The 17180-nt window shown below is 30.0% G+C and overlaps 1 protein-coding gene across 1 annotated transcript in view; it reads left to right on the top strand.

The window, feature by feature from the left end:
• Positions 1-15927: 15927 nt before the first annotated feature.
• The window catches only part of LOC148305036 (uncharacterized), a 32012-nt gene continuing 30759 nt past the window's right edge, over positions 15928-17180 (top strand). The window contains exon 1 of the mRNA XM_088267326.1: positions 15928-15996. Coding sequence (XP_088123452.1) covers positions 15980-15996 — 17 coding nt within the window. The 5' untranslated portion in view covers positions 15928-15979. The remainder of the gene's footprint in view (positions 15997-17180) is intronic.

The following is a 17180-nucleotide window of genomic DNA, read 5'->3' as shown; positions in this document are numbered from 1 at the left end:
TTTAGATACATTCAAAGAGATGAATTCTGTATGTGGAGTATAGGTAGCCTTTACCTGAACATGGTGACATCACACTGAGAAATTTAAGGAACAACCTTACCCTATATTCTTTCTAAATTTTAAACAGTTTTTGGTCAATAATATTTGAGGACTGTCAATTAAATTGCACTTTGATTGAAGACACAACCTTTTCAGGTTAATTTTAAGTAAAAAGGCGTATCTAAATTACACATCAATATAAATGGGTGTGATCTGAATAGGTCAATAGCTCATGTTCCGGTTAAAGTCCCTTGCATTGAGTCAGTCACGACCTTATGACCTCTTTTCATAAATTAGTTCTTAATTTATGTAGATATTTATACCGAAAAAAATCCAATTTTGAAAAAAAATCGTCAGATAAGTAATCATATTAATTTTGCGTCAGATTTTATTTAGCAGAGACTTCTTTATTTAGATGTATGCAATTACGCGTCATGAGATTTATGGTATATGCAGGAGTACCAATTTTCTTCGTTTCTCCTCTGCTTCTATTACAAACTAAAACACATAAATTTATTTTACTGGTCTTTCTTCACTCATTCGATTCACATGCCCGAACCATCTCAACACACCTTTCTTAATTGTATTGACGACTCGAATATGTATAATACATCATTTTACCGCACATTCTTTTGAGATATTGCATTTCGACAGCATTCAGTCTATTTTCAGCTTTCTTTTAACAACTCCACGCTGTATGAAGTTGGAGAGAATATAATGATGCGATAACTATTTCGTAAGAAGACAACTGAATAAATAAATAAATACAACATATAAATATAATACAAGGTAGATTAAAATAAATATAAACAAAATGAAATAAAAAAAACACACACGCAAAACCAACTACTAAATGTCATGAAAATTACTCCGTCGATATCTGTGCGCCTGGTTAAAAATCCATAAAGAAAATCTTCGTAAAGCTTCAAATATATTTTTCCTTTCTTGCTAACAAACAAATAAATATGTCCATGAAAAATTACTTCGTCACTTTCTGTACTCTTGGTAAATTCCACAAGAAAAATATTTTAGGGCTTCAAATATATTCTTTACTGATCAAACGAAATTGTCCACGAAAAATTATCCCGTCGATTTCTGTGCGCTTGGTATAAAATCCATGAAAAAATGTTCTTAAGGCTTGTAACGTACCTATACTGGAGAGCCGACAGCTAAATATTTCCATGAAAAATTACTCCGTCAATTTCTGTGCGCCTGATATGAAATCCATGAAGATTTTTTTAAGGTTTCAAATGTCCGAGTATTCTATACTGAAGAACCGACAGCTAAATATTATCATGAAAAATTACTCGGTCCATTTATGTGCTCCTGGGATAAAATACATTAAGAAAATCTTCTTAAGGCTTCAAATATATTCTATACTAACTAACCAACAATTAAATATGTCCACAAAAAAATACTCTGTCAGTTTCTGTGCTCCTGGATCCACAAAGTAAAACTTTTTAAAACTTCTATTGTGATATCGCTCATTCCTTTCAAGAACGTCATAAATCAAAAAACTTGATTTTTCAGGAGAACGTTTTTAAAGTTTAAAAATATAACGCAATGTATTAAAAATAAATATCAAGCCACTTATTGAACTTTTTACTGTGCAACACATCTTTTTAGGTAAAATCTTAATATTTTTTCTCCATTTGAAAAATATTTAATAAATTTAAAAAAAATGATTAAACAATACCTTTTCTTCAAAATGCAAAAAACAACATTTTCTGCCCTGTAGCGGGTAAATTTTAAGCTAAAAACATGCCTCTTTTGCTGGGATATAAAACATTTTTTGGGCATTCCAAAAACATGCACAACTAATGTAATTAATTATCTCTCAAACAACCACATTTTAGAGGTCAATTATTTGATTATCTTCAACAGTATCAAAATTAAAATATTTTGACGAAAGCCACACAGTCCTAAACTGCATACGAATCGAGCACAAACGTCTCAAATAATTGAGCCACTGATTCGATTCTTACTTGACCAGCAATAATGGTATGTAATAAAGGAGAATATTAGGTCCAATTTTTTATATAGCTATGACGATGACATCTGCAATAAAAAAATAACTGGAAAAATCATAGCACACGCCAAGATGTGACGTGACTGTCATCGCAAATGTGCAAGACCGAAACACAGTAAAGGAATTTGCAAAAAATAACTGAATACGTTAAAATCTTGGAGAGGAAATGTTCAACTTTGGTTTACATTTTTTATGACATCTCACCATAGATAAAGAATAATGTGTTAGTCTGAATATTTAGTATAATATATTAATAGGGCTTATGAACTGTCATAGGCTAGTTAAGTGATCACTTTAAACACGTGAAACATTCGCCATTCTACCCATAATTGACAACCACACTATTAATTTTTTTGTAACTCCTAGATATATGATCAATCTCATGATACAGAACATACGTGTGTGTGTTTAATTTCACTTTTTAGCATTGTAAAATTAAATATGTTAGAGATTTGTGCTCTCTATTTATCACTTTTTCAACTAATTAGTCTGAGCCACAGCAATGCATATATATATATATATATATATATATATATATATATATATATATATATATATATATATATATATATATATATATATATATATATATATATATATATATATATATATATATATATATATATATATATATATATATATATATATAAATATATATATATATATATATAAATATATATATATATATATATATATATATATATATATATATATATATATATATATATATATATATATATATATATATATATATATATATATATATATATATATATATATATATATATATATATATATATATATATATATATATATATATATATATATATATATATATATATATATATATATATATATATATATATATATATTTATATATATATATATATATATATATATATATATATATATATATATACATATATATATATATATATATATATATATATAATAATTAAAGAAAACACTTTGTTTTTTACCACTTAAGTTTTATTAAAGACTACATGTTTCAGAAGTTAAACTTCCATCATTCAGGTCTGTATAATAACTAAAATATAAAATATAAATTTTTTCTATAAATAAGGAGAGGGGAAAGTAAGGGGAAGGGGTTAGTCAAGGAACGGAGTTTGAAAACAAAGGAAAAATTGAAAGCAATGGCGAAGAATTTTGAAACAATATTCTTCGCCATTGCTTTCAATTTTTCCTTTGTTTTCAAACTCCGTTCCTTGACTAACCCCTTCCCCTTACTTTCCCCTCTCCTTATTTATAGAAAAATTTTATATTTTATATTTTAGTTATTATACAGACCTGAATGATGGAAGTTTAACTTCTGAAACATGTAGTCTTTAATAAAACTCAAGTGGTAAAAAACAAAGTGTTTTCTTTAATTATTGTAACATGTCTTACCACAAAGTTAATGCCGAAACAATAAATAAAATATATATATATAAATATATATATATATATATATATATATATATATATATATATATATATATATATATATATATATATATATATATATATATATATATATATATATATATATATATATATATATATATGTATATATATATATATATATATATATATATATATATATATATATATATATATATATATATATATATACCACTCTTCTGCTAATTAATTAAAATATATATCAAATGTCTTAAATCACTCAGTTAACAGAATTTGTATATTTGGCTTTTAATTAACACACTTAAATTTCAATTATTTTGCAAAAGAAGTGGTAATAACAAAGTTCACGCCGACACCATTAGTCGAGATCCATTATTAAAGTCTTTTCATAGTTGGTTGGTACATATTTTAAGTGTACATATATTCTGTACAAGAAGTGTTATCGATAAATATATGAGACAAAATTCAACTCAAATTGCCCGAAGAGATAACTATATTTTGTTGCACTTTTTAGAAGTTTAATCGATAAATGTACAAGACAAAATTTATATAAATTTAAAAAATGGTCACATTCTCAAATTGCCCGAAAAACATAAACTTATTTTGTAGCACTTTTTAGAAGTCTAATTAGTAAATACATCAGACAAAATTAATGCAAACTTTTAAATTTTCACAATTAAAAATTGCTCGACGAGATAACCTTATTTTGTAGTACTTTTTAGAAGTCAAATCGATAAATATTCAAAATAAATTAATTTGAATTAAAAAAGTGGTCACATTCTCCGAATTGTTCCAAGAGATTTGTAACCTATGGCAATATGGCAGTATAGCAATTTTTAGAAGTCTAATCGAAAAATTAATTGTTTTCTTGTTTTTTTTTTTACTTTCTCACTGTTGTCCAGTCTTGTTAACCTTAATCCTATGTCTCAAAATGAGAAAAGGAAATTACTGATCGGTAATATCATATATCGCTCACTCCTTTCAAGAACGTCATAAATAAAAAAACTCAATTTTTCAGAAGAACGTTTTTAAAGTTTAAAAATAAAATACAATGTATTAAAAATAAATATCAAGTCATTTATTGAACTTTTTACTGTGCAACAGATGTTTTCAGGTAAAACCTGAAGGTTTTTTCTCCATTTGAAAAATATTAAGCATATTTAAAAAAAATAATTAAACAATACCTTTTCTTCAAAATGCAAAACAACACTTTTTGCCCTGTAGCGGGTAAATGTTAAGTTAAAAATATGCCTCTTTTGCTGGGATGTGGTACATTTTATGGGCATTCCGAAAACATGCACAACTGAAAATTGACGATTTTTGATTTATGACGTTCTTGAAAGGAGTGAGCGATATGTTACTTATGTTAGTTATATGTTTGAATAAATAAATAAGGCGCGTTGCAGGAGTCTGGGTGAGGACCAATCTGACATCGGATCCGTGATAGTTCATAAGGAACTGTCACGAGAGGTGGTATCATACATGATAAAAATAGTAAAGGACATTGGTAAAATAAACGAAACTAGGAAGAAAATGCCAACCCTCTTCTAGTGGAACGGAAGGTCTGCTTACGACAGTCAACAGTACGCCTTCTCCCGAGGAGTTTTACATGGTTTCCTCCCAATGAGCAAATGCTGAGAAGTTCTTGATTGGCCCACACTAGATTGTCCCTCCTGTTTCCAACACAGATTTAAATAAAACATCTTTATTTAGTTAGAAAAAACAAAAATCCACTTAATGATCTATAAACCTCGTACATAATAAGCAATGTGAATAATAAATGCAATTCTTATTTAAAAAAATACATACTTATACATATTAGACAAGATTCATCAAAACTTTAAAAACGGTCACATTCATAAATTGCCCAAAGATTCAACCTTATTTTGTAGAACTTTTTATAAGTCTAATCGATATGTTATTTGTTTTTTTTTTTATTATTACTTTCTTATCTATTTTTCAGTCTTAATAACCTTTATCCCATGTATGTAATATGTTAAAATAAATATATAAAAAATATTAATAAATACTTAAAAATGGTTACATTCTCGAATTGCCCGAAGAGATAACCTCATTTTATGGCACCTTGTATTGTACATGCGTAATCATACAAGGAAGGTTCTTGCCGAGGTCATTTGAAACCAGTTAGGAATTTAGTATTGTAGAATTTGGAGTGCAGAAATGCGCCGGCTTACATGCGCCGCGGTTAGACTGAAGCTGAAATTTCTTGTGTTCGGCAAGTTCAATGGTAATAATTTTTAAATTACTTCCTGTATTCATTAACTTCATTTCCTGCTACTGTCGCAACTATGAGCATCGTACAAATGTTAATATTTTCGATTAAATTAAACGTTATTTTATTACACTCATTAGTTAATTGGTGTACCCGGCCACGCGTTGCTGTGCCTCAGTCTGGTTAAAAATAAAAATATAACATGGAAAAATAAAAATATAACATGAAAATTTCTGATATCGCTCACTCCTTTCAAGAACGTCATAAATCAAAAAAACTTGATTTTTCAAGAGAACGTTTTTAAAGTTAAAAAATATAATACAATGTATTAAAAATAAATATCGAGCCACTTATTGAACTTTTTCTGTGCAACAGATTTTTTTAGGTAAAACCTGAAGGTTTTTTCTCCATTTGAAAAATATTTAGTATATTTAAAAAAAATTAAACAATACCTTTTCTTCAAAATGCAAAAACAACACTTTCTGTCCTGTAGCGGGTAAATATTTTGTTGAAAATATGCATCTTTTGCTGGGATATAGTACAAAAACATTCCGAAAACATGCTCAACTGAAAATTGACGATTTTTGATTTATGACGTTCTTGAAAGGAGTGAGCGATATATTTGATTTCACAATGTTGGTAAATATATATTTTTGAAATGTTTAAACTAACGATGCAATCGAAAACATTAAAAATGCTAACAAAAATGCTGACAGCAGGTCTGAAGAGATAAGCTGTCCGCATGAGCAATATTTTGCATTGCGTTTGTTGCTGTTATATTCAAATGTTACAATATTTTTTTACATTTCTTAAAAAACTGTCCCAGATATGTTTAAAACACGCGCGTATTCGAATGCATCTTTCTGTGAAAATTTTTGTCAATTGTCATCGCTGTGTCTAATTCATAAATATATATCTACAATTTCGTTTAATATATTTTTGTTAATATTTTTAAAACCTATTATCTTTATATTTTTCTATTTAACATGTTTTATAATGTATCCGGAATTTTAACCTCAACGTTCTGAGAAATTTACCTCAAGGTTTGGAATAAATTGATAAATGTATGTTTTTATTTTTGTACTAATATATTTTTTATCATTTTTCTTTTTATATATTAGCTATGATTTTTTTTTAATGCGTGTGCTGTACCATACATACGATAGAAGAGAAAATTCTTAAAAAATAATCTGAAAAAAAAACATATATGGTGTTTAATAATAATGCTGGTTGCATCGAAATACGTGTCATAATATATTTTTTTAAACTGATATATATCAAGTATAATTTTAATTAAAAATGGATAGATACTAAATCAAAGTGACTGCTGAATCAATGAAAAGATAAATAAATTCAGTAGGATCATTTTTTTTCAGGTATATTAATGATAATATTGAAATAGTAACTTTTTTATAACAATCTTCTTATCATTCATCGTTCACTTTGTGTAATGCCGCTTAAAAACACGTGTTATTAAACAACGGTGAACTACGAATGATAAGGAGATTATTATATTACCATACCGCAAAGTAGACAATGCTTTTAATTTACAAAATATTTTTTTTTAATTTCCAAACGTAGAAATAAGAATAATCCAAAACGACTAAAATCAGGTAAGGAGCGACAAAATACATAAGAGTGCTAATCAGCGATTAGAAATCAAGATATGTTTTGGTTATAAATGTATTGTTCCACATGTAATGTACGTATGGTGTATAAAGAATTGAATTAAAATCAGAATGTGAATGGCTTTGTGAAATCCGCATGATAATTCCACTATTGAGAACGCATGTAATTGGATTGACACGCTACCAGCATTTTTATTCGACATGCTGATCTGGGTCATAATGTCAAAGCACTTTCTGCTAGTTCGAAGGAGATGCATTGTTTCCTGTGCGCGTCTCGTTGCACTTAAATTGATCACTAAACCGAGTGCAATTTCCAAAGTCTTCCGTTGATCTAATAAAAGGGCAAACAATCAAGATTGGCAATTTCGCGCCGGGATCTCTGAACAAGATCCAAATATTTCATTGCGAATTTTGGATTTCAAATGTAAGTATTTTGTGTGTGTGTCGCAATTCGCTTGCAGTTTCCTGGTTTGACCACACTTAGGAGTTATTTACTATAATATATATCAAGATTGTCACTCGCCTACCGTTCTGGAGGTCCCGGGTTCGATTCCCAGGAGGGTTTAATAAATATAAGTGATTTTTTCACTCTAATATTTATTCAATATTACACTGGATTGGTACCTGAAGTGGAGGGCTGATCACCTTTCCTTCATGTGTAATCGATCGAGATAACACTGCGTTTATATGAAGGAGTTGTCCGAAGGAGTTTTCCGAAGCGGGATTCTTCAACACCTTTAAGTCTTCTTGCTTACTTTTAATATATACGCCTTGAATATTGTTTGTTATGTATTCATTATTTTTGTTGTTGAATAAATTGAAATTGAAATTGAAATTGAAATTGAAATTGAAAATTGAAATTGAAGCAGTGCCCTATGCACCATTGGGGTGCGGTAGGGGATTTATTATTATTATTGTTACTGATATCTCAACATGGATAAAGAAGAATATGTGAAATTCTTAGCATTTGTAGAGCTTAAAATTAGTATCTAATAGGCTAGTTTAAGTAATTACTTTATACACGTGTAACATTCACCGTTTTACCCATGATTGACAACCACATTTGTCAACTCGAAATGGAAATGATGTTTATCCTTCAATTAAATCTTCTTTTAAACTATTTTGGATAACATTCATATTTATCAAGGATATTATCATGGAATTATATTACATTACTTATTCGTTCAGATACTGGATTATTCACCAAACAGAGGCTATACCAATTTATAATATATTATAATTGTCTCAACTTGAAACGAAGCGTTTTCGTTTTTAAAGAAATAATATGGATGTCTGAGCATGCTAGAGCTTACGACCTGGCGTATGTGATGGCTTTATAAACTTATATAACATGATTCAAATCAAAATAATAAATGATTTTACTCTTTAAACCGCGAGGACATTATAAAATTGTGTCGGAAAACCCAATTTAATACAATCATTTGTATTTTTACTGTACACACAAATATATATTTTTTTGAAAAATCTTTTCAAAAATATGTTGGTTATAATTTTATTTCGTTAATTAAGTTATGGCGTGTCTCCCTTTCGTATGGATATAAACTATTGAAACTAGTTTTACTCACAGGTATATAAATTTATGTTTATATTTTTTTTATTATTAATACTCACTTAATACAAATTATAGAAAATGTAATTGAAATGGACAAAGTAATAAAAAATAAATATATTTCTCACTCACCGGTCCCAAAACTTGAAAGAGTGGTTCCACTGTAGCACTAATTCGTTGCGACTGCAAACAAAGCAAAAATCGCCTTCATGTTCGCTAACCATCAGCGTGGATCAGCATAATAAGAAGAAGACAAACTAGGGAAAGTCCCCGCTCTAAGTCCGATCAAAAGAATTATTATTTCATTTAAAAGAATTGAGAGAATTTTTTTTATTGTAAAATTATTCAGTCTAGAGAAAACTACATTTCGTCAATTTAATGAAGGATTTGATCATTTATTTCTTTGTTTTACAGGGCATCGAAGTAATTTTAATATTATATGCATTATATACATATATATATTTTAAAATTTTATAATTAATGTTAAACTTCGTTATTAATGTGTAACTAAATTTCAAATATGGTTTACGAAGAGAATTAAAAACTTATGATGTGAATCTCTTTCTGTGTGAATTTTTACGACCCAAGTATTCGTTAGTTATATTTTCGTGCGATAATTTACAAAAAATCATTAATATAATTAATAAAAATACTGTTTAATATATTTACATACACATATAAATATATACAAATATATATATGAACGATAATAATAATGTACATAATATACATGAACATATGAACATATCGTAGTCATACAGGAGAAAGTGACCAAGTGCATTTCTTACAAAAACATGGTCATTGACTATTTGATATCTTACTAGCTTAATATTGCCCTGAAAATATCCCAAAGTGATTTTAAACTGTGAATTATAGTATATTGACTTGTTAAAAATGACTAACTGCATTGATGTTTATTTTCTTGCCAAGCAAAAGTGACTTAAATGGCCCTCCTGAACATTTTACATATTATTAATTGGTCACTTTCTCCTGTACGACTACGATATATTCGGTTTTGTTCACTCATTACACCATTGTGGAATTACTCTATGGGAAAAGGACTCAATTAAAAAATTACATAATTAATTAAACCAAATAACAATGTGAACAATTATGAATGTAACATTATTCAATGTCATAAAAATTATACGAGTTATATTCAGATATAATACATTTAAATAGCCTCCCATAAATAAAAAACACTGTCATTTGATATATGTCAGTATTAGTTGCTCTTCAAGCACAAATACTTATAAGTTTTTGGAGTAGAGTGGCTTAAAATAATACATTTGTATACATAAGTAGATTTTATTAGATGTAATAAACCACGTACAATGAATGTAAAAATTATATATTTTTAAAATACTTACGATGAAGCAATCACATCTCTAAAGGTATTTCCAGTAATGTAAGTGTGGTTTTTGGTATGATATGGAAACACACTACAACAGGGGTGGCAACGTTTGATCGAATTAAAAAATTAATAAAGCCGGCGATGCACCAACATCATATATGGACGCGATAATTAAATAAAAAAAAATATATAAAATGGCGACTCATTAAAATAAGCCGCTACTGAATTCGGTGATCACTTAAAGCAAATCAACGTAGCCATTGCATAATGTTGGTTAAAATTTGAGTATTTCCAGCTCAAAACATTTTTGCAAAAAAATCTGTAAAGAAAAATCAATCAAGAAAAATGATCGAATATCATCGCTATCGGGTAACCGAATAAGCATCAGTTATCCGTTAGTCACATCTTTATTGTATGTGTAAAGTGATCAAAAGAAAATTAGTAATTCAAAACCAAAACAAATACAAAGATAAACTTCTACTTCGTAGGTTACAATATGTGTAATAATTGATTTGCTTTTTCATGATAGTCTCCACCCGTCTCTATCTCTCGTCTCTTCAACTCGGCGTATCCGCTACAACGCATATCTGCGATTAATTTTTACCTTCGCCCATGCCTTCCACAATTCTAAAAAGGTGGTCTTATATATAATGTTTATTATTCCATAGATACATAGATACATTCATAGATACATATTTATTTCATAGATACATTTACTAAATGTATTACGGCTCTTTAGGCATGGCCTGTGTTGAGCCGAAATAATAACACGTTGATACTTTTTTTTATTATTATTTGTTTTTTGTTTTTTTTTTTTTAATTATTAAATTATATACATTACATACAAGAGATACAATAATAATTTACAGCCTAAAGGTTTTACAATTAAATAATTACACCTGGACCTTAATTAAGTCACTTTCTGCCTTGTCCCTTCCAATGCGAAGCAACCATCGATGGACACTGTTCTTAAAGACCTGATCACTACTGGAAATCTAAATGGTTTCGGGCAGCAAATTAAATATCCTTGGCGCAAGGAATAAAAAAGTTTTTGCGCAAAACTTGTTTTATATTATATTATAGCCCATCCATTTGGCTCGCTGTTACTTTGTTGTTACGCTGTTAATTTGTTAATTTGTTTTAGTTACATTTCTCACTTTATTTAGTAAGCATCGAGACCCCCCAGCCCTGTTTAATACCTCGTTGTTCCCTACATGTGCCGACCAATGGATCTCCAACATAGCTTTGGCCAGCCCTGCACTACTACCATCACCCTCGTGATAACTAACCGTAGAATATTCAGCACTCAGAGAGGGAGTCACCCTACCTTCAACGAATGTACACGTAATATCCACATATAGTCAAATCCGGCTCAAGAATTCTCATATTTAAATACAAAGACTAAAATGCGATATGTAATCGATGCACGTCTTACGGATTTTTTTCTCTTTTGTTATAAGTATTATCTTGTTTACTCACATCATATTTGTAGGAACGTATAACAGCCTCCGTAGTGCTGTTCCATGAATGTTATATTCGCCACTCCGGAAATCCCTGTTAGATCAACCATATAAAATTGTGGTTTTATTAATGGTCAACATGGTCGGCTACCGTACTGAAGGTGCCGGGTTCGATTCCTAAGGGGGGGGGGGGCAAATAAATATAAGTGATTTTTTTACTTTAATATAAATACAATATTTACCTGGACTGGTACCTGAAGCGGAGGACTGATCACATTCCTTCATCTGTAAACTATCAAGATAACACTGTGTTTATATGTTGCAATGCCCTATGCACCATCGGGTACAGATTAAGGTTTGAGTGATTAATTTACGGTTTAATTAGTTACGTGCCTAAACTGGATTACTAAACGTTCCATTTAGAAACACGACCACTTTTACTGGCTACCCTGATTATAAACTCTATGCGCGACACTGCCTGGGCTGGTCCCTGAAACGCAGGAGTGATCATCTTGCCTTCATGTAATTGAAGATCAAGATAACACGGCGTCAATACGATGCAGTGCCCCATGCACCATTGGGTGGGGATAAAGGTGAGAAGAAGAATAGTAAATCAACATAAATAAATAAGTATACAAGAATATAAATGATTCTACACAAACAGTTATGAAAAGTACATTAGGAAAATATATTTGATTTCGGATAACACTTTGCCGCATAATTGAGTAATAACTCGATTATGTGCTTATGAAACATTAAATGAAAAAAGACACAAATGAAGTAAATATATGAATTTTATTTTTGTACACATCGCTCACTCCTTTCAATGTCATATATCAAAATCATTAATTTTCAGTTGTGCATGTTTTCGGAATACCCAGAAAATGTACTATATCTCAGCAAAAGCGGCCAAATTTTGACTTAATATTTACCCGCTACAGGGCAGAAAGTGTAGTTTTTGCATTTTGAAGAAAAGGTTTGATTTTTTTTAAATATATTAATATTTTTCAAACGGAGAAAAAAATATATTCAGGTTTTACCTAAAAAGATCTGTTGCTCAGTAAAAAGTTCAATAAGTGGCTTGATATTTATTTTTAATACATTGTATTAAATTTTTTAACATTAAAAACGATCTCCTGAAAAATCAATTTTTTTTTATATATGACGATGTTGAAAGGAGTGAGCGACATGTAAAGATATATTAATAATATAGATTTTCTCTGAAGGGACGTATATGAAGGGTGAAGGACCTACAGTGTGAAAGGTAATGAAGGAAGAATATAAGGTAGGAATCGAGAATAACAGCAGGCTAGCCCACTCGGGGTTGCATCGTATCATCTTGTGTAACTTGGATATCGCTATTTGGACATTGCTATACAAGTCCCTATAAGTTGAATATTGTTTTTAGTTTGATATCTCAACATATATGAAAACAAATATGAAAGTCTCACGGCACCATCTGTCTTTCAATTGAGTAAGTTTTTATTTAGCAAAAACCTTTATGAAATGTTTGTAAGATTCCTCACGAATTGTTTTATTTATTTGGATTGGTTTATAATAATTATGCTGTGCTTGTATTTTGATCAGTTATTTTATTCACAATTAATTTTATTTATTAATAAAAAAATTAATGTTCAACTCTTTCTACTTTATTTCTGATCAGGGTCGTTTGAAAGGACACTAACTTTAAGATTTTTTCTATTGAACGTATATGTATAAATACTCCAAAATTGGTGTGGTTCTCTGTTTATGGAAAATTGAATCTAATTACTTCCTTTCATTACTAGACATGCACATAATACATTTTGTCTATTTTAATGGTCAACTCGATTTTATTGGCTCCCAAACATTTTTAATTAACTAATTTTCCCTGAAATTTCATTAATTGATTCGGCAGTCACTTTGTGGTAAAATCAATCCATTTTTAATTAATGTTTTACTTAGTAAATACACTATTTCTTTAACTCTACTATGACACGTGTTTCGATGCATTCCGCCTCATTTTCAAACACCGTTTGAAATTGAGGCGGTGTTTGAAAATGATTAACTAACTCCTTATTCTTTTTCATTCAACAACTTAAAAACCCAAAAAAATTAATAAATATTAATATTCATAACAATAACTACAAACATTTGCTCTGTTTTAAGTTGAAAACGGAAATGCATACACAGGATCACCCCAAACTGAAAGTTTTATAAACCAAATTGGACGCCTTATAAATCATAATGGAAATTTTACAAAACGAATTAGATTAATTACATTACGTTTCACAAAAAAAATAGAATTTGTAAAAATATATTCAAAGTACTTATTATTCAAACTAGTAATGAAAATCTTGTCTGAAAACTTCAGTACACAGACTATGACAGCGCGCCGCACAGGCTTACCAACTTAACGTCTTGCTAGTCTTAAGAATAAAAGATGGGGGAAGGTATTCACACTGACAGTATACGTAGTACTAATTAGAATAAAAATTATGAATTAAGAATTAGAATATAAATTAAACTTTTTTATAAAATACAATGCAACGTCTAATTTGTTTTGTAATTTGAAGTGAAAAACCATGTATTTATTAGACTTGGAAAGATTTTAGGTATCGACTACATAAAAATAGTGTATTATGCCATTATTCATTTTGCACTACAATATGGCATTGTTGGATAGGGAGCAGCATAAAACAAGGTTTGAGCTCCGAGTTAGAGAACAAAATAGTTCAGAGAACAATCATTTATGTAATTCTATGTAGAACGAAGAAAACTTATTTTACAAAATTCAAGTCCCCAATGTAGAAAGCTTCTTCTTCTTCTTTCTTCTTAAACGAGTAGATCCTCGGATCTGTCTGTTCCGTAATCCTTCTCTTGTGACGTGGACTGCCAGCTGTCACGCCATCGCTTTGGAGGTCTTCCAGGTGGTTTACTTCTTTCTGGGTCCTCTTGAAGAGCAAAATCGGTCTGTCTATTTTCTTGCATCCTATTGACATGGGCATTCCAGAATCGTCTTTGCTGTTGCTCCATTTAACTATATCCTCCGTACTACACATTTTCCCCATTTCCGTGTTCCTTATTTGGTATCTTAATGGTCTTTTAAGGCGGGATAATCCAAAGCCCGCATCTTAATAAACAAATTTGTTGTTTAAATCGCCTTTTTAGTATTGAAAATATGTTTTTCTTCGAAAAAAATACATTTTTATATAGTTTTGGTACGAAAAATGTGATTAGGTAGGGAGTTATTTTTTTTCAATACACTTTTTAAAAGAAAAATGGTGGGCCATCATTTGAGATATTCATGAAGTTTAAACAGCTATAGCTTACTTCTGTTGAACATGTTTTAGTTTTACTTAGTAAATACCACTATTTACACTATTTTAAACGAGTATATATTACAACAAAGTGCCAAATCAATTAATGAAATTATTGAACTTGATATTATTAAGAATTTTTCATAAAATTAGTCTGATTAAGATGTAGTAATATTTCATCAACAAATCTGAAAAGTGGAAATTATTATAAAGATGGTCTGTTGCATTGTTGTATGTATAATGTACCTATGAAATAAAATAATAACTTGTATGTAAATAATAAATGTATTTTTTTCAACGTGAATTTCATTTGACCAACAACCGGGTTACGTCGTAACCGACGTCATCTGACTGGCGTAAGGCTAGACAAAATTCTATGTTGTATACATAACAAGCTTCCATCTTCGGGTCTAAATGTAAACTAAAACATAATAAATAATTAACTGATTTATAAATAAGGAGATGGGTAAGTTAGGGGGAGGGGGGTTAGTCAAGGGGGCGGACTAACTGACTAACTTAACCCTTTATTATTTATAGAACAGTAAATTATTTATTATGGTTTAGTTTACATTTAGACCTGAAGATGGAAGCTTAGCTTCCGAAACTAGTTTTCATAAAATAAGCTCTTGTTGTCTTTAATAATTATACCTTGTATCTATGGAGCTAGATATCGTCCCGTTTGTCTGTATTGGTGCTTCATCCACAGGGGCTAGTCGAGATGAGGGTGCCTCTGAATCTGCAGGCCTCATCCTGAAAGAGGCTAGATGCTAGCTAGATGATCATTCTTCTACCGGATCATCCACCCTTTGGGCTCCGAGCTCCGGCCGCGGGCCGCGCGGTGAGCGCGGGGCCCAGAGAAATGATAAATAGAGATGTCGGCCGGCCGCCGAGGCAGTTTGGTTCCTAGCTCAGAACGCCACTCGCCTGCTCGCCGACCGACAAGACATGAACTCCACGTTTTTGTGAGTCTCTTTCATACGCCTTGTTTATTATACACTCATATATCTCTCTCTATATTTTAGCTTTCACTCTTATATTGTATAACTTGTCACACGGACCGGGTGATTGTGATTAATATTGCTTAGTTCATATTATTTTTGGATTCGATTCGCGGGATTTTCAATATCAGTTTACTTATTTTGTTGTGAATTGTGTTTATTTAACTGTTGATAATATTTAGGACTGAATTCTTAACGGCATATGCGATACATATATTTTATTATAGGTGTCTCAACTTGAGAGAAAACATCTATCGTTCCTTTTTAGTTAGTTAGTTATGAATGTCTGAGCATCCCAGGGCTTATTTGGCTGGCTTGAGTGGTCATTTTATATACTTGTGTGACCATATGATCCATATTGCATTTTTTTTAAAAGATCCATCTATGCAATTTTGTCGGATTTCTTTAATCGTTTTCGTTAATCAATAGATTCAAAAGTACGACTGATAATAACGCCATCAGTTAAGCAGTTGTGAGCTTTATATAGCTTACTTCAATCGAATATGGATGAGATTTATTCCGAATTAGTTAAGAAAAAACGTTACATTTTTTAGACATATTTTGTACAAATTTACTACTTCTTGTAGTACATTTGTACAAAATAGATCTATATGATTTCATGCTCTGTCTCCTAAAAATATATGTGAACCAATTCGGAATAAATCTCGTCTCTTTTTCAAAAAGATACTTTGCCTTACAATACTGTAGTAAGACGTTCAACTAAAACTCATTGATGAAGTGTTGAAATCAATCAAAGGTTTTTCAAAATCTTAAACTGCAGATGCATTATCCGCGAACGGGCCAATTAAAAATTCGTCTCCATACAATATTAATATTTTAATTAGAATATGTATGAGTTAATTGTTGCAAGATACGTTTAAATTAAAATGCTGTTAAGCTCATATTCATTATTGCGACACACATCGTACATAACAAGTCTCGGAGCAAAATGTTTGCAGTATACTTTCCCCACCTTATTGAGCAAGGCCATTATATTTTGATGACCTGATAATTTGGTAATATGCTTCTTAAGTAATATATAAAAATTCGATATCTTATCAGCCGAGATACATAACACGCGCTCAATGAAGTTCTGCTCCTTGTCTGGATACTAGGAGGCTGCAATACGCAAGCGCGAACTCTTAACA

Source organism: Brachycentrus maculatus, unplaced genomic scaffold, assembly GCF_059751285.1.
Source record: "Brachycentrus maculatus isolate JH-2025_06_01 unplaced genomic scaffold, ASM5975128v1 h1tg000292l, whole genome shotgun sequence".
Lineage (NCBI taxonomy): Eukaryota > Metazoa > Arthropoda > Insecta > Trichoptera > Brachycentridae > Brachycentrus > Brachycentrus maculatus.
This window is presented reverse-complemented; position numbering and strand designations above follow the sequence as displayed.